The 23,948-nt window shown below is 39.5% G+C and overlaps 1 protein-coding gene and 1 long non-coding RNA gene across 4 annotated transcripts in view; one reads left to right on the forward strand and one right to left on the reverse strand.

Annotated features, from left to right (window-relative positions):
* LOC127433068 (transcription factor RFX3-like) overlaps window positions 1-21,630 on the reverse strand; it is a 41,222-nt gene extending 19,592 nt beyond the window's left edge. For all 3 annotated transcript variants that reach the window (XM_051684710.1, XM_051684709.1, XM_051684711.1), the window contains exons 1-3: window positions 21,482-21,630; window positions 3,384-3,508; window positions 3,122-3,213 (exon numbers count right to left, since the gene is read on the reverse strand). In XM_051684710.1, the coding sequence (XP_051540670.1) occupies window positions 3,122-3,213; window positions 3,384-3,503 (212 nt within the window). In that variant the 5' untranslated portion in view covers window positions 3,504-3,508; window positions 21,482-21,630. The remainder of the gene's footprint in view (window positions 1-3,121; window positions 3,214-3,383; window positions 3,509-21,481) is intronic.
* LOC127433116 (uncharacterized) overlaps window positions 1-23,948 on the forward strand; it is an 83,424-nt gene that overhangs the window by 22,553 nt on the left and 36,923 nt on the right. The gene's annotated exons all lie outside the window — the stretch shown is intronic.

Below are 23,948 nucleotides of genomic sequence, written 5' to 3' on the forward strand. Positions count from 1 at the left end.
ACATTAAACATGAAAATACAATTACACTATATTGCCAAAAGTATTTGCTCATCTGCCTTTAGACACATATGAACTTAAGTGACATCCCATTCTTAATCCATAGGGTTTAATATGATGTCGGCCCACCCTTTGCAGCTATAACAGCTTCAACTCTTCTGGGAAGGCTTTCCACAAGGTTTAGGAGTGTGTTCATGGGAATTTTTGACCATTCTTCCAGAAGCGCATTTGTGAGGTCAGACACTGATGTTGGACGAGAAGGCCTGGCTCACAGTCTTCGCTCTAATTCATCCCAAAGGTGCTCTATCGGGTTGAGGTCAGGACTCTGTGCAGGCCAGTCAAGTTCTTCCACACCAAACTCGCTCATCCATGTCTTTATGGACCTTGCTTTGTGCACTGGTGCGCAGTCATGTTGGAACAGGAAGGGGCCATCCCCAAACTGTTCCCACAAAGTTGGGAGCATGGAATTGTCCAAAATCTCTTGGTATGCTGAAGCATTCAGAGTTCCTTTCACTGGAACTAAGGGGCCAAGCCCAGCTCCTGAAAAACAACCCCACACCATAATCCCCCTCCACCAAACTTCACAGTTGGCACAATGCAGTCAGACAAGTACCGTTCTCCTGGCAACTGCCAAACCCAGACTCGTCCATCAGATTGCCAGATGGAGAAGCGTGATTCGTCACTCCACAGAACGTGTCTCCACTGCTCTAGAGTCCAGTGGCGGCGTGCTTTACACCACTGCATCCGACGCTTTGCATTGCACTTGGTGATGTATGGCTTGGATGCAGCTGCTCGGCCATGGAAACCCATTCCATGAAGCTCTCTACGCACTGTTCTTGAGCTAATCTGAAGGCCACATGAACTTTGGAGGTCTGTAGCGATTGACTCTGCAGAAAGTTGGCGATCTCTGCGCACTATGCAAGCCTCAGCATCCGCTGACCCCGCTCTGTCATTTTACGTGGCCTACCACTTCGTGGCTGAGTTGCTGTCATTCCCAATCGCTTCCACTTTGTTATAATACCACTGACAGTTGACTGTGGAATATTTAGTAGCGAGGAAATTTCACGACTGGACTTGTTGCACAGGTGGCATCCTATCACAGTACCACGCTGGAATTCACTGAGCTCCTGAGAGCGGCCCATTCTTTCACAAATGTTTGTAGAAGCAGTCTGCATGCCTAGGTGCTTCATTTTATACACCTGTGGCCATGGAAGTGATTGGAACACCTGAGTTCAATTATTTGGATTATTTGGGGTGAGCGAATACTTTTGGCAATATAGTATATATAGAGGAAACACAAGACTGCCATGAGAAATGTAATGATGTTAGACTTTTAAAATGACACCAGTAAACATTCAGCTTTGGCAGCCATAAAAAAATACTAAAATTAAAATAAAAACTAACTAAAACTACAAAACATTGAGAAAGCAAAAACTAAACTAAAACTAACAGAATAACTGTGAAAACTAACGAAAACCAATTTGGAATGACAAATTAAATATAAATTAGAAATCCAAAACTATGATAACACTGCTAACGGCAGGCTTGCCACTAGACAAACACACCTGTTTTAGAGTTTTTAACAAAAACATGTAACCCTTACTTTTTTGCCTTTTAAATGGCAAAAAAAGCTCTATGAAATTCTATATCATATTTGGATGTACAGGTTCTCACACCTGAAGACCAATGAATTTCCAATGACTTTTTCTAAATTATTTTAGAGAGATTCACAAAGCGATCATACCACTTTTGGCAATTTTGACTTTTTACCATAGACGGAATGCACCGAATGACCTCTTCCTACTGTCTGAATTGTGCATCCAAATGCCCAATGAAAAGATGTTTAATCAGGCTGTTTAACAAGTATCTTGTAAGATTGCTTATGATGAAAGAGTTTTTCCATGCTCTTGAAAAATGAGTTTTTTGGAGATGCATGTTTTTCATCAAACAGCGACTATATATACATTTAAAATGACTTTTGAGCTGTTTCCATCACTTTGCGATTGTCCAAGAGAGAGATGGATTACATCGACACCCGTTTGCTCTTCCTTGCATTCCTGGATATCATCCTCGAATTTTGCCACCTGAATTTCTCAACCCGTATTCAGCAACCTGAATATTGAGACCTGAATTTCTCGACCTGAAATCCACCACCTGAATAATAAAAACTTTAATTTCACAACCTGAATTATTTTATTTTTTAGGTGAATTCACACAAAATATTTTGAATATTGAAAATTGACAGCAAAAATTTTCGATAACATCAAATTACACTCAAAATTTTTCAAGATCATGAATTCGGAGGCTTTTTCAAATTCAAGTTCTGGTGACGCCATACCATTCTACCAGCACGGTTGAGAACGTCTGAGTACAGTTAGCAAACCATGCCAAGAATTCTGGGCCAAGAACGGTTTATAATCGTGCCGTGCCGGACCGTGCTCCAGTGGAAATGCTACTGTCACCGTTCCGTGCTCAGGACCGTTCGACCCGATGGTGGAAAAGCAGCTATTAATTCTCAAAAAAACATTGCAGTTATTTATTTTTTTAGTTGGTCAAATAAAGTGCCATCAACAGAGCTTTACAGTAGAAATGTAAACATTGAAGAAAATAATATACATTTGAATTTGATTGTCATCTCATCCCAAAAATCTCAAATTCCGTGAAAATTTGCTGCATAGCACTATACTGTGGTTAGGTATGGAATTAGCAACAAGATGATATTGTTCCGTTTAAAAACTATTATTGGTTTGTTTCGGTATATCTCACAACCCTAATATTCTCCATTTTTGAGCATATTTTTTCAGGTCTAGGAATCTAGAAATTAGCCTAAATTTCCTGATAATTCCAGGGTTTCTTTTAATGTGAACACCCTGGATAGTACGTAGGACATGTTCTCTCCACCAACATTCATGTAAATGAGGGTTTTTATTTGTATTTTTGTGCTTTTCGCCACTTTATTGTTGTTTGAGACCGTAGAGGGAGGATAGGATTGGTTTTTACCAATGTACACCAACCACAAGGCCACGGCTCTGACATGGTTTTAATTTCTTTATAATCATATTCAGATAGCATATCTGTAATCACATCTATGTAAACCGCTTGAGATGCATGATGAAACACTCACATGGTTCCGTTAGTGTAAACGCCGCTGTTTTCCTCCTGAACATATTGCACCTGTGCTTGGTACACATGCTGGACCTGTTGAACAGTCTGCGCCTGCAAACACACAACATGCAATTACGCTGACAGCGACTCGCATCTCAATAGACTGTAGAATAAATGGATGTGGATTCAAAAGCAAGTCTATACAGCATGATAGAGAGGGACAAATAGCAGTTGCATTCTGGTAAATTGATTGTGACTGGTCAATCATGGCAATGTCTCACCTGTTGCTGGACGGGCACCTGAGATGCCACCTGCTGCGCACTGACCGCAGGCTGCACAGGCACGCTGGTCTGAAGGGGTACGGTGGACGCGGAGTCAGCGCCTGCCTCTGGGGTCTGCATGGCGCCTTAAAAACACAACCGAGCACTTCCTGTTAGTGTCAATCAGTCTATGGCATTAATTAGCAGGCATACTGACAAACAAAAGGCCGTTTTGGAAAGGTCTCTGGCCACTTTCAGAAGACGGCATTTGTCTGCCACTCGGTTGGTAATAGTAAGAAATAGTAATCGTGAAGTTTGAATTAGCAAACACCATTAATAAGCCTTATCATACCAACCCTACCAAAAACAAAAGAGCCATAGGTAGATAATTTCCTGTCCTCTACATGGTGCAATCTCAGCTTACATTAACATATTAATGTACTGTGGATGAACTCTACATGTCCAGTGCAGGATAAGTCAATGAGTAGTGAATGCTGCCTGTATCCACAACAATAAATGAAGTTAATATTTAATCGTCTCCGTGGATTTCTCTAGGCTCTCACGCTTTAAGCCTGTGAGATTTCAAATGCAAGAGTTCACAGGTAACGTTCCTCATACATTCGTGGCAAAATAATCCCCCTGTACAGTCATCGCTCAACAAATGGAGAGAGATGCATCTTTATGTAAATAAAGTTTGCATTGGTTTTCATGTTTCGCTGCATGAGAGCTGTAACGCAGCATGTAAACCAGATGTGTTTGAAGCCCAAGGCTTCTTGGCCACAAAACTTTCCATGATCTGGTCTCTCCAGGTTAATTACCATGGTGCCACCTGACAGCGGAGTGTTTCTCCCCTGAGACCTCCTCCTCTTCCTCTGTTCCTCATTTACCTGAAGGGTGCAGGTGGTGTTGTGTTCAGTTCACATCCTCCTCAGTGCTAAATGTCTGATTACCCAGAATTCCTGCCTCGCACATAATCACAGCCATTTCCAATGCACACACTAACGAGTCAACAGACTCACGCTGGATTCTGGTGCAAGAACATGCTATTACATACTCTGTTCAATGAAATGAACATTTTGAGCCGACATGGATTGCTGTTGTATACTATTTGTCCCCAAACTAGACCACTTTCATTCTTAATTGGATTTTGCATTATACTTATAGTACATTCAAACTCGAACTGAATTCGAAGTAGTTGCAAAATGATGTGACCTGTGATCGCACTCTGTCTATATTGGTGTGTGTACTAGACAGCAGCATTCAAACTGAAGCTACTTTAACCGTTTATTGAACTAGGGCTGCACAATTAATCGAAAAATTAATCGCAATTGCGGCTGCCGCGATTATGGAATCGTGAAAACTGACCTGAAACTACTCTTGTTGTATATTTACAATTTACACTGTGTTTCTTCAGTGGTTGAGTATTACAGACATATCTGTCGAGTAATGAAACGACAATGGTGAATCAGAGACTCTTAAATTAGTCTACAGTTCTATCAGTGATGACAACCGATCCTAATGCACAAGTTGTAAGGCCTATTCTCTCCAAGCCCGTTTTTTCTGTGTGAATGTTCGTTCTGGATGAGCTTTTGTAAATGAGCAATGGATTCCTATGATGCTATTAACACCGGGTCCGAACAATTGTCCGCTGACAGTCTTTCCAGAGTAGGCGCGTTGGTGGCGCTAATCAGCTGGCAAACACCGATGCTGAGTACTTACTCGCTCTACGCGCAAAAACTCTGAATTCAATGCAAATATAGAAGCTGTAAACACATTCTTTTTATATATATTAATGTAATGTGCTGACACCTCCTATTAAATAATATATCTGGTGTTTTAACAATGTGTATTATTTAATATGTACATTACTGTTATATTACCCAGGCATTAAAAATAACAGTGAAGTTCGGCAATTCATTTAGACTAAGCTCGTATTAAAACATCACACAAAAAGACTCTTTACATGCATTACTTTACTACTTACACAAGAAACCCTGAATTATGCATGTTACATGTTATGCGTCATATTTCTATACTTGTTTTTCCTAATGTACTGTTCATTATTCCAAGTGTATTTATCTCACTGCACCTTGTGTTTTATTATCCAGCCATAAAAAAGAGAAGTTCAGTTCGGGAGTCTGTTTGGAAGTAGGGTTGCAAAATTCCGGGAATTTTCAAAGTTGGAAACTTTCCGTAGGAATTAACGGGAATATATGGGAATTCATGGGAATATATGGGAATTAATGGGAATAAACTGGAAATTTGCAAAATTGCAAGTTAGCCTATAACGGAACTTAGTTGAAAGTTGAAAAAAAAAAACATCTTGCTGCATTATCTTGGTTAAAACAACCAGATTTAATTCAAATTAAGTTGAATTTCTACCCTGCGCATTTCTCAATCACATGCACACAGCACACTGCTTACTACAGCACACTGCTTACTACAGCACACTGCTTACTACAGCAGGACTACTGAAGTCACACTACTGCATTTGAGCCCAAGGACTACATCCAGTCAAGTGAGTTTTGATGATATTACTAGGGTAAATATATTTGATCTATGGTATTGAAGTTTAACTAGCAAATACTAAAAGTAATGTGTTTATACAGTAGCTAGCTAGCCAGTAAATCAGATATGCTAAATGTAAGCTAGCTAACACAATTTCATTGACAATTTAAGAGGCTAGCTATCATGGTGCTAGCTAGCTCAACTGTGATGCTGTTTCTTCTGCTAGCCAGTTTTCTGTTATCATACAAGAAAATAGATTATAGTTTGATTTAGCATGCTGATTGAGGAGTGTTCATCTGTTCATCTAGCCTATTTCTGTTCATTTGTCCAGCATCAATTGTAAAATATTTTTACCATTCCAGAATATTCCAATTGTTTAGCTAACTATTTATATATCTGTGCATGGCATTGCATTAGTGTTTTTTACAAGCTTTTTTTTCTAATCTTATTCTGCAGAACAATGCCACGTGCGCCATCTAATGTGTGGATACATTTCACCTCAGCCAATGTAGAAGGAAAGACTGTGTACATTTGTAAATACTGTGCAAAGACCTATGTTAAGAATGCCACAAATAATGCAGCAGCATATAGCTAAGTGCCCAAAGTTTTTTCCAATATTTCCGAAATTACCCAGCTTAACTTCCGGAAATTTACCAGAAATTTTCCACCCCTTTGCAACCCTATTTGGAAGTCCGTTATTCTTGTAGCAAAATACATGTGCTCTTTACTCATCTCACTAAAAACACAGATTCTATATTCCTTAAAATGCATTAAAAACAAGGGAAGAATATAATGAAACAGTTCCGCCAAATTAGTTAAATGCCTTAACAGCGTTAAAAATCTTATGCATCGACAGCTGAATATGGTCCAAGCAGGAAAACAAAATAGATATGTTTGTAGAACAGCACTAGTGCACTTATTTAACAATAAAAAAATAAAATAAAAACCTTTGTCGTCTTCTGCGTCAGCACCTACTGTATAGTACTCCAGCCACTTTGAGAACTTGGCAGTGTGATACTGCAGATATCGTTGACTTTTGTGTGACAAATTGCTACGTTTCGATAAAAGCATCTGCTAAATGACTAGATGTACAGTAAACGTAGCGCCGCCTACTGTACATTTACGTTACGCTCCCATTGTGACTAGGCCTTTAATCAGACTGATGAATGAAACGTATAATTATTTCAGAAATAAAGGCATTTTCTCTCTGTAACACATCGATGGAAAGGAGGAGGCGAGAACCGGCTTAACAATATAAATAATATTTTAATAATGAACTTAAACCAAAAAGAACACAAACGCAGGTGTAGGACAGCTGTCCGTAACAGCTGTCGCACCGCCGTCTCTGGTCGGCCTTATCCCTCTCAGGCTTAATCAGCCTTATTAGGGGCCGGGTGTGCGGAATCACGACACGGCCCCACCCTCCGCCCTACCACATTCCTCCCCCGTTCTCTCAGGCCGGGAAGCTCCCGGCATTTCCCTGGGGGGCGTGCCTTCTGCCCCGTCTGCCGGGACAAAAAAAGAAATGTGGCACCTGTACGCCGTAACGGCGACAGTGCCAAATTAACACAAACATTTAAAAAGAGAGGGAAAAGGCCAACATGGAGCGGCAGCGGAAGAGAGAGAGGAGTGTGTTACGGACAGCTGTCCGACACCTGCATGTGTGTGTTTGTCTTTTGGCTTAAATTCATTATTAAATATTATTTATATTGTTAAGCCCGTTCTCGCCGCCTCCTTTCCATTGATGTGTTACACTGGTGCCGAAACCTGGAAAGGAGGAGGGATGCGGCATAGTAGAGTTCTCGCCGCTACTATCCACCCCAAAGGAGAAGCCGCGGCCATCCGCCGGGGGACGGAGGAGCCCGGCCGCCTGAAAGCGGAGGAACGGCCGCCAACCGCGAGGGGAGGAGAGGCTCCCAACCAACCGCCTGGAGCGGTTACCGCTTAATTGGCTTAACAATAAAAATAATATTTTAATAATGAACTTAAACCAAAAAGACAAACACACATGCAGGTGTCGGACAGCTGTCCGTAACACACTCTCTGTCGCACCACCGTCTCCGGTCGGCCCCATCCCTCTCAGGCTTAATGAGCCTTATTTGGGGCTGGGTGTGCGGAATCACGACCCAGCCCCGCCCTCTCAATACACAAGCATAAGACACACCAACACAGAGCTATAAATTCAAACCACCACACTGGCCACTACATGGAACCTTCGATGTAGGTTTGACACAGAAGTAGGGAATTTTAAAAGTAGAGATGTTAATTACTGATTAAGCATATCGATCGTCGATTAATTAATTTCTGGACAAATGCGTTCAGTATCATGCAATCAGACGTTGATCAGGCTGCTAATTAGGAGTGCTGCTGTTGAAATTTCACATGGTTCATTAATATTCTTTATGCAATATAACACTTGCTATGCCCAGTCAGTTGTGCGCTTTCTACACTGCACGCTGTTGAATGGTGATATGAAATGAAAGGAAACACACACACACACACACACACAAATACATCCATATGTTCACAGTGACGTCACCGTTTAGCAGTCCAACAAAGGCTATTTGTGACTGCGTGTAATAATAAAATGTAATAATCCCTGCATGTGGGCCTGGGTATCTCAGCGAGTATTGACGCTGACTATCACCCCTGGAGTCGTGAGTTTGAATCCAGGGTGTGCTGAGTGACTCCAGCCAGGTCTCCTAAGCAACCAAATTGGCCCGGTTGCTAGGGAGGGTAGAGTCACATGGGGTAACCTCCTCGTGGTCGCGATTAGTGGTTCTCGCTCTCAATGGGGTGTGTGGAAATTTGTGCATGAATCGCGGAGAGTAGCATGAGCCTCCACATTCTGTGAGCCTCCGCGGTGTCATGCACAATGAGTCACGTGATAAGATGCGCGGATTAACGGTCTCAGAAGCGGAGTCAACTGAGACTTGTCGTCTGCCACCCGGATTGAGGTGAGTCACTACACCACCATGAGGATGTTACCCCCCGAGTACTTGAATAATTACATGGAGTACTCGAGTAGACAAAATGACCAAAATGCCCATCCCTATTTGTTATATCTGCTACTCTTTTAGAGAGTACTAAAAGAATTACTGGAATCGTTACTGGAACCGGAATTGTAAAATTCCTTACGATTCCCATCCCTACTCATACATGTATACAAGTTATTTTTACCAATAGCCTAATTCATTAACAGTAATTAAACTCTAAACATTGCCTAAATGTATTAAAATGCACTGAACTAAGAACATTTTAAGAGGAAAATGCCAATACTTGCATTCCTTAATTGTAATAATTAAAATTAGATTTAAACAGTTTGCTACATGCATATATTATTTTGAGTCCTCCACGTACGTTTTGCGATGTTAATGATTAATTGATCGTTAATTTCCATGACGATCGATTATGAAAATGTCTGAAAATTGACATCCCTAGCTACAACAGATGTGTATTTGCAATGTAAATGCTCATAAAGCCCTCGTCCTGTTTATAAATACTGCAGCAAATCCGAGACATATTGAACGAAGTAACAGCGATTTATGATTGCGATGAAAGAATAAGTGACAACAGCTGCTAGTTCATCAATGTATATGTGTCCTCAAATGCAGACTGTGTCCAAAAACCTGAAAAATGTTTGCAGAATCAAGGCACCGAATTGGTTTGAGATAATAAGACATGGTGCAACGGTGCCTTTGAAGCATGTTAGAAACCTTTCTTATGAGGTTTCATTGAAAGGCAAACAGAAAACGCTGCATTTGTGAAGTCAGTGACTGGCCAGCTGCCTCAGGTTTCGGACACAGTCGCACTTCCTCAACACATGATGTATGCTGTCTTAACTCGCCCCACCTGCTCCCTGTGACCGTGCATAAACAGGCACCTGTCTGAACCTCCTCCAACCCCCTCAGCTGACTTCACCTCTTATTCATCTGCTCCCCTGTGGGCCACTTAAACCCAGAGCTTCACTGAACAATTGCAGCCTCAAAAGCAGAGGGGTAACAAAGGCCTGAGAGGAGGGCAACTCTCGCTCTCTCTCCACCCCCACGGCCCTGAATGAAGGGTCAAACGTGCTTACATTATTAGGATATCAAGGTGTCATACAGGTCCGGCCTAGTCTGGGTGATAAAGCTAAAAAGTATCTCCTGTTGATGATATTCTCTAAAGCCATTTTTTACTATTGAAGTTTTAGAGACAATATTAAATTGTCAGGGCTCAATTTTCGTGACCGTGCTAGGCGCAACGTGCAACGACTGTGTGCTATGTCTTATCCAATGTTTGAGAGAGCGCTAATTCTAAGCACAGTTTTCATGCCAGCGCAAGTGGCCATGGGTGGGAGTGTTTGTGCTATCTGTGGGTGCATTGTAAGTTAAAGGAGTGGCGCAACTGTTTTTATACTAGCCGTGATTTGTGTGTCAGTAGATCAAGATGATTAATAATAATACTAAATATAGTGCCTTTCCAAAGCTCAAGGATGCTGTACAGAAATTAAACATAAAACATTAAACAGAGAAACATAACAAATATACATTACAAGACAAAGAGCATAAGCAGGCGAGGAGGATGACAGAACAAGTATAGAGAACATATAATACATACATTGTGGACCGGAGCAGTGCAGGCGACAATATACTCACAGAGCAGGGGATGCATTGTGTATAGTCCATTTGCGCCAAATTCTTATGAATGTGCTGTCTTTTTTATATTGCTGGTGCTTGACAGGGAATGGACTATATAATAGGATGCAGATGGTGCAATAACCAGAGAATGAGCACAAATAAATTGCACTCGATCCAGCCCATTAGCGTGTTGCGTGTGTAATGGTAGCCAGCTGATAGATAGCTGTGCAATGTGTATAAATCTCACTCTCCTGACCTCAAGAGGTGCACTAGCGACTGACATTAGAGGCTGTAGCCTTTAGCCTGCTTGTTAGCGCACCCGCCTCCCATGCCGGAGACGCCGGTTCGAGTCCCGTACAAAGCAGGTAGAACAGGAGCGTCACACGTGCGTAATTTCGCCAATCACATTGCGTCTTGATTTAGCGCATGCTTGCACGGAAATATCAAAAATATGCATGTATGACGTATTGCACACCGCTGTGCTTAAAACATAGTGCTCTTAAAATAGGGCCATTAACACTCTCATACTTAAGGATAGTAAAATAAGTCTAATAGCACAGTCTTGAGGAAAGATAATGGCCAAATAAAAACTACATTAAATCATTGCAATATTCAGAATGTTGCTTCATTTTATATCACCAGCAAAATTATTGCAAATATATCATGCATACATGCCTATGTATAAATGCCCGAAAATCTCAGCAGTTGCAACAATTAAGCATGAAAATGCTTCTTCAGAATACAGTAACTACAAAGACAGTAGCTATTGTATGTTTAGTGCTGCCAGGGTGGCCCATGTTATAAAAAACCCTGAAAATAAAGCAGAAAATAGAGACTCTTGATTAAACTTAATTTTAAAAAATGTAAAAGCTCTGAAAAGATGTTGTCTCTGAGCAGCGTCCACCCACACATGAACCTCAATGGGTTTAGCTTGAAATGCAATGAAATGGATCTGAATTATTTACTCAATCAACGTCTCTTAAAGAGATTGGAAAGGCAACAGGATACTGCAGACAGGTGGCACAGGCCCATTTCAACTCTACACCTGACTGTAGATAAGTGGTAATGTGAGCTGATAACTAGCGGTTTCTGACATCCTGTCCTCTTGGTTTGGCCATTAACTGAGTAGTGGGGGAAGGAACCAAGCAACAGAAAATAAAGCAAAAGCTCTGGACCTAAGAGAAACACCTGGAATAACAAGATAAACTTAATTAGTAAGATGGTTTGTTTGTTTGTTTCAGTGGAAATACTCAATGCAAAAAAGATTGACAAAATCAGGGCTGAGCTGAAACAATTGTATATCAATAAACGACAATAATTCTTTTCTTACAGTATTACATCAATTCTTCAGATCTTTGTATCAATTCTTTATTTTCATGTGCATTCATTTCCAATATTACACTTGTAAAAGCTGTCACAGTGAACTAATCGTGAAAAGTGTCAATTATAGCAGTCCATGTGGGTCTACTCATGTTGCATAAAAATGTCCAATTTAATTTATTTAGCAATCACAGACAAGTCCAAGTGCATTGCTCGCTGCGGTGTATAAGTAATTTATTCAAAATTTAAATAACAGCTTGTTTTGTATACTTCTAAGAGTGCCAATGTGAAGTTGACTGCCTTGATTTACAAAAACAAAAAATAATAGTACATAGGGCTGAAACGATTAGTGAAACTGCACCCGGCTGATGCACACACTGTCACGGGACGCTCATCCCTCGAGCGCACACGCTTAATGCAGCTAGATTATAACGTGATGACTCGAGACTTATTGTATCATATGTGTCACTGTGCATTTCTTATCGTGAAGAACATTGTCAATACGCAGCTTTATTAATAAGAGAGAGTTTGTTTTTTTTGTGAGTTAAAGATGGATTGAAGTGAACAGAAAGGTGAGAGAGGGTAGTCTTCGCCCCATTATACACCGCAACAAAATACGTTTATGATTTGTTTTTGTTTTGGCTTGTTTTCTAATATAAATATCTAAAAGTCCTTTAAAACAACGTACATTTACTTTAGCAGATATACTGCAGAAGATAAAAATTGTTATCTGATAATGTTGAATATAATATTAAAAATACAAATATTTTTAAATATCTAAAAATCCTTTAAGAAAAGATGCATTGATTTAGACAAGATATTTAGACTTGCTTTTAGAGAATAGATCTTGAATACGAGTATATTTTGTCTTTACTGCACTCGCAGGAGTATAACCAAGTGAAAAATACACTTATATATACAATACACTTATATTAAAGATACATTCTCTTAAAGCACGTCTAAATATCTTATATGCTGCTTCTCAGGTGAATGCATCTTTTTTTAAAGGATTTTTAAACAATTTTAAATGGAAAACAAGACAAAAACTCTTGATAACACTAGGATTTACTATTTACTTAAGTATTTTTCTCCTTTAATTCAGTGAATGTCATTTAGAGGTATTTTTAAAAGATGATTTTGTCCTCTTTATTATTAGTAAGCATGTTTAATACAACCTTTTAAGTCGGGCACAAGCTGAATAATCGGTTAAGAGCTAATGATTAATTGTTTCAATAATCGCCGAATAATCGTTAGTTTAATCGATTATCAAAATAATCGTTAGTTGCAGCCCTAAGAGTACATATAAAACAGCAATAAAGTAATTTAGCTCAACAGTCCTCAGCTTGTTTTGGATGTGTAGTTGAAGAATATGGATATGAATAAATACCTAAAATAAGTATTTAAATAAAAATTCTATTAATTGAAATGTATTGCAATTATGATATGAAGGGAAACAATCAACAACAATTATGATTTTGTTTTTGTAATAATGCTCACACAGATTTGCTAGTGTTTCAATTGCAATCCAATTACAATATTGTGTTGCATCGTATCGTGAGATAGTTGACGATAGTGTTGGCCCACCTGAAGGACAACACTGGACCCTTTCTAGATCCCCTTCAATTTGCTTATCGAGCAAACAGGTCTGTGGATGATGCAGTCAACATGGGATTGCATCATATCCTGCAACATCTGGACAGACCAGGGACATATGCAAGGATCAGTTTTGTGGACTTCAGTTCGGCTTTCAACACCATCATCCCAGCTATTCTCCGGACTAAATTACACCAACTCTCTGTTCCCATGTCTATCTGTCAGTGGATTACCAGCTTTCTGACGGACAGGCAGCAGCTTGTGAGATAGGGGAAACTCACTTCCAGCACCTGTACAATCAGCACTGGTGCCCCCCAGGGATGTGTGCTCTCCCCACTACTCTTCTCCCTCTACACCAATGACTGCATCGCCAAGGACCCCTCTGTCAAGCTCCTGAAGTTTGCAGACGACACCACTGTCATCGGCCTCATCCGAGATGACGATGGGTCTGCATACAGAAGGGAGGTTGAACAGCTGGCTGTCTGGTGCAGTCAAAACAACCTTGAGCTGGACACGCTCAAAACAGTGGAGATGATTGTGGACTTTAGGAGGAACACCCCAACACTGTCCCCCCCTCACCATTCTAAACAGCACTGTGGCAGCAGTGGAGTCATTCAGGTTCCTGGGCACTACCATCTCACAAGACCTGAAGTGGGAGACACACATTGACTCCATTGTGAAAAAGGCCCAGCAGAGGTTATATTTCCTTCACCAGCTGAGAAATTCAACCTGCCGCAGGCGCTGCTGATACAGTTTTACTCGGCAGTCATTGAGTCTGTCCTCTGCACTTCAGTAACTGTCTGGTTTGGTTCAGCTACAAAATCGGACATCAGAAGACTACAAAGGACAGTTCGGACTGCTGAGAGGATTATTGGTTGCCCTTTGCCCCCCCACCCTTCAAGAACTAGACACTTCCAGAGTGAGGAAAAAGGCTGGAAAAATCACTCTGGACCCCACTCACCCTGCCCATTACATTTTTGAACTGTTGCCTTCTGGCCGACGCTTCAGAGCTCTGAGCACCAGAACCGTCAGGCACAGGAACAGTTTTTTCCCCTCAGGCTATTCATCTCATGAACAGTTCAATTGCCCCACTGAGCAATAACTATGTGCAATACACAGTTTAGTCTTTTTTATATTTATCCAACACAACCAACCTCTTCTGCCATTACATTCCTCTGGAAACATTTGCACTGTACAGAACAGATTTGTATTTGCACTACCCATGTGTGTGTATGTATGTATGTGTGTGTCTGTATGTATGTGTATAATTGGTTTTATTTTTTATTATTATCTATGTCTTGCTGCTGTTTTTGTATTGTTGTACACTGGAAGCTCCTGTCACCAAGACAAATTCCTTGTATGTGTACGCATACTTGGCAATAAAGCTCATTCAGATTCTGATACCCAGCCCTAATCAAAACTCGCACCGATGTCGTAATAATTCTCAAATTAACAGTGTGATCTTCAAGTTTAAACCTCTATTTTTGTGTAACGATGAGACCCTAATAGATATTAAAAATGTATTTTTAGTCTCCGTTCCAAAATATCAAACCTTGCATTTTTTTTTAACTTAAAGTATGTTGAACGTAGTGATTTCCCATGCTGCCTCTATTAGGTATCTCCACTGAGCATACGTCGGGTGTTCTGCAGCATCTCGCAGCAGCACACCTGTTTCTCAGACTATAATGAAGACAACAGGGGAAGTGTATCACAGAGGACACTGATGCAACTCTGAGAAACCCTCAGCGATTTGTTTAGGTGTTGAGACTCACACTGTGAAGCCAGTGTGGTTTGAAATATCTGGGAATAGGTCACATCTGTATCCGTCTTCAGTTGCTGCGTCAAGAGACAACAAAACGGATGTTTCTAAAACTGACACCGTCCCTCAGCTGTTACTGGTGAATGGAAACTTACTGAGGAGAAAACTGCTAAATTATGCTGAGCCAGGAAACAAACTCCAACAATCAGAGCATTAGTTAGCATGAAAGACGACATCTAAAGACCGTCATTGGGCAACTGCGCCAATGAATAGTCATGCAGCCATATTATAGGCTATTCGTTCCATTAAAGCAACATGAAATCAAAACTGACCCTGTTTACAAGGGCTGCACGATTATTACAAAGGATTGTGATTATTTCCCTTGGTATTGTGACTGCGATTAATTTCAATGAATACAATCTATAGTACAGCTGCACAATGTTTACTATACTATATAGTATGTAGGGTACATTCAAAGCTATCTGAGAACTGTTCCAAAATGTATTCATCACAACTTTTCCCTTTCGACTGATGCCACCAAGACCTCTTAATTTTCAATTACCTCTCAAGACCAATTTCTATGATCTAATCAATTTCCAGTGGATAAAATCAAGCCTCGTTGAATTTTTCAGTTTCACTGTGGAAATAAAATGGGTTGAGAACATGTTTCATGTTGACTTAAGCCTACTATGTTTTGGACCCATCATCAATCAAAACCACCCTCTTGCTGATATCTGTAGGATAAAAAAAAGGCCTTTTATCATGGCTAAATGGACATCTTGATTTACTGATGTATAAAACAGCAATAAAGTAATTCAGCTCAACAGTTCTCAGCTTATTTTGAAAGTGTAGCTGACAAAGGCATTCAGTTGATCCACCCACAATAAGTATATTAATCATATTAATCAAAACCATCATATCTGCTGAATGCTAATATATGTGGAATTTTAAAAAAGCCCTTTAACTGTGGCCATAAGAAGCTATCCACGTCTACATTAGTCACACATGTGCATCCTTCTGCACTAATAAAGACTAACCGTGGGGGAAAATATAATGTACCAGATGAGAGAACACAAATGATGGCTTGAATTTAAAAATGAATAATGTTGCATTCTTGTGGTCATTGATAAAACGGAGGCTTTTAAGCAAAACTGAAATTATGAACACACATTTGGTTTTAAAATGAAACTTGGATGATGAAATGCTTCTTCAAAGATTCCCTTGAATAGGGTTTTCACTACAAAACTTCTTTTAACATCTCAATAAGATAAACTAAACAGTTCTGTAAAACTCACTGGAATATGATCCTGGATTGATTCATCTTATACGTTGTGTTTATACATTTGACCTTATTTATTAGTGGTGCACCGATCTCTGATTTTATTTTTTTTTAAAGTGCCCTTTGCCACACTTTTGCAAGTTATATTGTGCAGTTATATGTTTATGCCCCACACAGTAAAATTACGGTAACACTTTAACAAAAGGTTCCATTTGTTAACATTATTTAACAACATTACTGTAATTAACATGAACTAATAAACTTAATGTTAGTTACAACATATACTATTACAATACGAATACATCAAAAGCTGTATTAGTTAACATTAATGCACTATGAACTAACAATGAACAATTGTATTTTTATTAACTAACATTTCAATTAATAAAGGCTGTAAAAATATATTGTTCATTGTTTGTTCATTCTAATGCATTAAGTTAACGGATGAAATATTTTTATAAAGTTACCAAAATTACATTCAAACTACATTAATTGTGAATGGCTAACATTTATTTGTATTGAAAACTAGAGTCCGACCGATATGGGATTTTTGAGACCGATACCGGTTTTAGAGAGGGAAAATTCACCGATTACCGATATGGTGACCGATATAGCTAATTTTTGAGCTGGAATGAAACAGACCTTTTCTATGTGGATTTTGCACCGATATGACTACGCAAAGATACACAGAAGGCTGCTTTCTTAAACAAATATTTTCTATCAAAGAACATTTGACATTATTATTATTATTATACATTGTCAACAAATTCTAGAAATGAACACTGAGAAAATAAAGAATAAATAAAAATAAAATAAATAGCTTGTATCAGTCAATTGCTGACCATTTAAATAAAGAATAAAAATACAATAAATAGCTAAATAAAAATCAGTACTGTACGTTTAGTATAAGTCAAATGCTGATCATTAAAATAAAGAATAAATAAAAAATAAAATAAATAGTTAAATAAACATCAGGGGCCGGTTGCACCAGCTATACGTACGTTACAACTTAGCCTAGTTGTGGCGTAAATGGGCACTAAGTCACAATTTACACACTACTAAATATTTGAGCGTTGCACCATTACATTTATGTAGGACGTAACCCTACTTATAAACTAAATATATTTGGCAGCCTCCGACCAGGAATAACTGATGGAATAAAAAAGCAGACTGATATTTAATGACATCAATGAGCTCATGTTTTGGTTGACAGGCATCAATCATTTCGACATATATGATGGTGTTGACATTTACACTCGTTTACATTTACGAGAGAGAGAAAAACGCACTTTTAAGCGGCTCTTCGGCATGAAACCGATCTAATGGTGCCGTTTTTAGGGTGCGTCACCCGGTGTCAAGTTTCAACACATTCAAAATATATATATAGGATATTAAAATGAATAAATGTCTGTTTTTCCAGCCTGTTGTATTAGTATTTATCACCGCTCATTTATTTTAGATACAGTTCCTATATATTATTATTTACACAGGGCAAATATACTATTTATTAAATCTACTTTTATTACATATCCTATTTTAATGTCTGGAAAACCAGTCTTTTAAATATTACATTTTATAAATGCAACAACTGGAATCGTTGGGTTGAAGGGAGTACCAAACTGTGAATCCTGAACAAAACAGTTTGGTGAATACATGTTTACACATTAGCTTCCACTCAGCTGACAGCAATGAAAATAGCTACATGATTAGCTAGTTAGCTATAAGCTCGTTGTCACGGGGAGTAAAAGATGGACTTTATTTACTTTCCAGCATTGTGTCTCACCAACTAGGCAACAGCGAAGCGTGAAATCAACACAACCGCACCGTTGTCTGCTGAGCTGCAAAAAGATGCTCTGATGTTTCCCTTTCAATCATTACTGACTGCACTGACATACTGGCATCCAAAAACTATGACACCATCACACACAGTAGAGATACTTTCAAAAATAAGAAAAATATATCCATTACAAGCTTTAAAACTGCTCCAGTGAGAAATCATTAATAGCTATGATTTGTTTACTGTCTTTGTTGTTTTGCTGTAACACAAATCACTAATTATTAAGCAAATGCGTGAAGACGCGGTGCCGTTATTGAAGGTTAAACAGTTAAATCTGTTATTAGTGGTATTGTGACCAACATTAATCAGATTTAAATTGGGATCCTCGCAGAATAGCGCTGAGATGAGTGACTGATGAGATATTTGATTGACACCACGAGTGAGCATATTGAAGATTGAACAGTCTCTATCACTCAACACAATGTCTGATTGTCACGACTCACGTTACATCACGTATACTCAGATTCGTATACGCATGCTTATTTGTTGTTTAATCCATTTGCAGTCTCTTTATCCTCTCCGTGCTCACAGCAGCGAGTCAGAATAACTACTGTAATCAGGGGCGGACTGGGAGAACCGGGACTTTTCCCGGTGGGCCGGCCATGAAACGGGCCACCGTGTTATGCCAAACTGGCCGCGATATGCAGAAAAGGACAGCGATGTTGAAAACTCATGGCAAGACATGCAACCTAACAAATTATGGTGGGAAAAATGAAGATGCTCCAAACACAGATTACAGCTGTAAAGCACTGGCACAGTCCAGGAAACATTTGATAAGTGACAGTGGGCACTTATATGAGGCAGTGTGGTTTGTTGTAAATGAATTTGACAAGGTGTAATTAGTTTATATACAGGTGTGCAAATAGTCAGAGTGATAAAGACTGAGCTCCCTACCTAGACAGCTGCCATTTGGGGCATTATAAGGCATGACTGCACCTATGTTGCCCAAACATGGTGACTTGATAGGCTGCACACAAGATGTGATCCAACATACTCAAAAATGCTGCAGGAGCCTCTAAATGCCCAAAATTGCTAATGTCTACTGGGTTTTCCTATGGTCCTATGTCTAGGTTGGCCAAGGTTTGGTTTGAAAGTTGATAGGGACATATAGCAAGGATAATACTCAAAATGTTGATATTAAGAAAATGTGAGAAAGTCAGTCTGGTGATTGGCAAAATAACATTATTATCTCATACTGTATAACAAGTCTCATTTCTTATTTCTCTAGCCCCACCATATTCATTATTAGCCATTTTTTTATTATTTCTAAAGAATAAACGAATTAAGAACTGGCCAATGTGGTATGCCGTTAACTTGCAAAAATGCCTTATCTTTTTGACAAAATATTATTTTTCAATCTATCCCGATGTTGTTCTTCAATGTGCAAAATAAAACATTTACTGGGAGTTATACCGGCATCTTTAAAATCCTGCAACTCTGAATTGTTCAAATTTTAAGGTGTCTTCGTCTGGAGGGCGTTTACCGGCCGAAAAAGCAGAATGCGTTTTTGACAGGAAACATTTGTACACAAAAAGTATGCTTGTATAAATCTACTCATTTCAAGGATTGGATGTAAAATACCAATGGAAATCTGCCCGCTTAATCTCCAGAAAATTATTTTTTGTTTTCTCCCCAATTTGGAATGCCCAATTCCCAATGCGCTCTAAGTCCTCGTGGTGGCGTAGTGACTCGCCTCAATCCAGGTGGCGGAGAACGAATCTCAGTTGCCTCCGCGTCTGAGACCGTCAATCCGCGCATCTTATCACGTGGCTTGTTGAGCGAGTTACCGTGGAGACGTAGCGCGTGTGGAGGATTCACGCTATTCTCCGCAGCATCCACGCACAACTCTCCACGCGCCCCACCGAGAGCAAGAACCACATTATAGTGACCACGAGGAGGTTACCCCATGTGACTCTACCCTCCCTAGCAACCGGGCCAATTTGGTTGCTTAGGAGACCTGGCTGGAGTCACTCAGCACACCCTGGATTCGAACTCGCGACTCCAGGGGTGGTAGTCAGCGTCAACCGCTGAGCTACCCAGGCCCCCCTCAGGAAATTATTTTTAAAAAATCTTACAAACCACTGTGATTGGTGCATCCTGAACAGCGCTGAGAAAAGTAACAGGTGCCACGTGACAACACCGTTTATGCACCGCTTCAGAAGAGAAAGGGCAATAATTTACACATTAAAAATTATACTAAGGAGCTTTAATGGTTGTTAAAATTAAAATAACATATTATAAATTAACGTATTTTCTGTGTTGTTAAATTGCCCAAATGTTGGTCAGGACATATCTGATTTTCTAAAAGATGATGGGGACATGTCCCTATCATCCCTACCTCAATCAACACCTATGAGGTTGGCAGCTCGTTAGGTTTGATGCACAAATATGTTAGTCAAGCCTGTGATGCCCATAAATGCCGTCTATGTAGGGAGCACAACAAGAGTTTGAGACACAGGCAATGGGTCAATAGCTTAGCAAGATTAACTCATGCTTTATAACAATAGAAGACAGACAAAAAACCTTCATATGCTGCATTATATCCCACAAAACAGCATTTAAAGCCATCCAGCAACATCTACAGGCAGGAACTTAAAATACAAACATCTCATTAATGAGAAAAATCATTCTAACTCATTTACAGGCTAATGTGGCTAATGTGAACCCTACACCCAGCTGCTGAAATGACTCAAATATTGACTTCTTTACTCATCTAAAACATATTTAACGAGTTAAAAACATGGAACGCACATAAAAACGCGGTACATGTCAACATAAATGGAGATAATGTGAATAAATCATGATGCTAATGTTAGCCGCTTAGCAACACCTGCTTCGTGAGAAAATGATGCTGCACCGATTTCATCGCGTTTCCGCACAAAGATCTCACAGATACAGTTAATAGTTATCATTTTTATCCGATAAAGATATTTAAACGGCGTCAGGTGTCTTTCGCTCTTCAGGTGTGTAATAAATAAAAGCAGATGAGCGGAGAAACATCTGGACGCAAAACAGAAAGAACCAGAGAAAGAGCCAACACAAACACTGCACAATAACACCAATAAAAGCAATCAAACACACACTATATTTCACATTTTACTCTAGTCAATGCATACAGATAAAAAACACACACAACTATAATGCAGCGGTTACATAGCGCACATGTGTATTTATAATCGAGCGGTAAATATTGATCATATTCACCTGGACAAGTGTGAGGATGAGGATGGGAGGAAGGCGCTGGTAAGGATGGAGCGGAGAGGAGGTGGTTGTTGTTGTTATTGTTGGTGGGTTACAGTCGCCAGGACTACGGTGACTATGGCGCTGCAGCGCAGAGCAACGGTTGCTATAAAGCGCGCCACGCAACCAACCTTGACGCTGCGGGAAAGAGGCGGAGTCAGTGACAGGTTCTTTATAAAGCTCTGGACTCAACCAAACCTGACGCAGCAGGAGAGGGGAGGAGTCAGAGCTGATTGACATGATAACCCGACTGAAATGGGCGGAGTCAGCGAGCCACACGTACAGTCTCCCAATACATTACTGTGCCCTCGAATTTTATTTCTGAGGTAAATATTGTTTGCCTAATGCAATAAAAGGTGAATTCTCAGGAGAAACATGTCCTCTGTTATCAGTGCATTGCTAAGTAATTAAATTACTTTTTCACTGAAAAAAGTAAAGTAAGGGATTACTCTTAATTTTCCAGTAATTTACAGTTACTTCTGATGTAATTGTGTTAAATACAGTATAGAACAATACTATAGTTATTTTAACGTCTAACGTTAAAATGTATGTTTTCTAATTTAACGCAGCCCCCTTAAATTCTTTGGTCAGTTCATGAATAATTTATTTGAAAGAATTAAATGAACAGTTTCAAGTCAGGTTGAGTCGAGGTTAAGGGTTTTAGAAAGTAATTAGTAATAAGTAATGCAATTACTTTTCAGACAGAGCAATTGGTACAGTAATCTAATTACACTGTAGAAGATGCAATTAGTAGTTAGTAATTAATTACTTTTTTTTTTTTGGAGTAACTTACCCAACACTGTCTGTTATAACATGTGTGAACACAAGTATATATACAACGTTTTTGTAAGGCGGGACGGTAGTTGCTGTTGCGCTTTTCTCAATATATGTCCAAAACTGAAACACCACTGATACTGGACAGAAACATTTTTAGCGGGTTTTGAATAATACATGTATGGGCGGGACCTCATTATGCATGTTTGGTTGAGGCGGAGCAAAGGCGGGGCTCACGCGCCAAATCACTTTCCCTTTCAAAGCGCGGCTGTGTACTGCACAGTATAGGGTACAGCGGGGCTAAAGGCACACCTTAAGAAAAATCTATTTTTGTCTGGTCACAAAGTGTATCAAGATTCATGAAATGCATTTTTATTGAATATTGATGGAGCAACATAATTTGTGTAAAAAGATATAACAACAGAAGGTTGTTTTGAATAAAATTAATTAGTAAAATGTGGAGAGGGGGACTTTTACCCACACCTGGCAATAATTATACGGCACAAGTTGTCAACTTATGCAAATACGTTTGAGACTGCAAGATGCTTTTCTGAGGTATATGCTTCAGAAAAGATGAATAATTTCTTGTTCATTTCAATCATGTGACATTTCATTACATCTCAAGTATTCTATAAACAAATGAATCTCCATTATGATTGGATCAGTCAATGTGTTTAATAAGGGTGTTTAGCTCCTGCAACGGGGGCTTTTTACCCCAAATACTATCCTTTTTACTTATTGGACAGTTATTATAATTAATTTATTTTGACAAAATTAAAAATGACACACGTATTTTGTCGCAACATAAATGTGATCATTTCCAGGATATTCATTAGCATAAATTTGCAACATTTAAAAAAAAATATTAAGTATTACATCAAATTACCTCCAAATCAAACTTTAGACATTACACAGTGACAAACGTGTTTATGAAAGTACTGTGATCGTTTTTTATGCTATTTAGTGTTTTGGTAGAAAATAAAGTTTTAGTTCCTGTTGTACCCTATTTTTTTAATTTATTTTTTTTTGGTGGATATTCTCCCCTTTTTCTCCCCAATTTGCAATGCCCAAAATGCGCTCTAAGTCCTCGTGGTGGCGTGGTTACTCGCCTCAATCCGGGTGGTAGAGGACGAATCTCAGTTGCCTCTGCGTCTGAGACCGTCAATCCGTGGATCTTATCACGTGGCTTGTTGAGCGCGTTACCACGGAGACCTAGCATGTGTGGAGGCCCACGCCATCCACCATATAAACGCCATATAAACGCATCTACACACAACTTACCACACGCCCCATTGAGAGCGAGAACCACTAATCACGACCACGAGGAGGTTACCCCATGTGACTCTACCCTCCCTAGCAACCGGGCCAATTTGGTTGCTAAGGAGACCTGGCTGGAGTCACTCAGCACACCCTGGATTCAAACTCGTGACTCCAGGTGTGATAGTCAGCGTCAATACTCGCTGAGATACCCAGACCCCTGTTGTACCCTACTTTTTATTGCCAGGGTATTAACAAAAAATACACATGAAATTATATAATGGAAATAGGAGAAAAGCACCAGGTATAAAAGTATAAAATATGCATTTATCCAGGGATGCTGCACAGATTTTAAAATAAAATGTAAGACTTTTTAAGACCTTTTTTAAGACTTGAACAA

Source organism: Myxocyprinus asiaticus, chromosome 42 (assembly GCF_019703515.2).
Source record: "Myxocyprinus asiaticus isolate MX2 ecotype Aquarium Trade chromosome 42, UBuf_Myxa_2, whole genome shotgun sequence".
NCBI lineage: Eukaryota > Metazoa > Chordata > Actinopteri > Cypriniformes > Catostomidae > Myxocyprinus > Myxocyprinus asiaticus.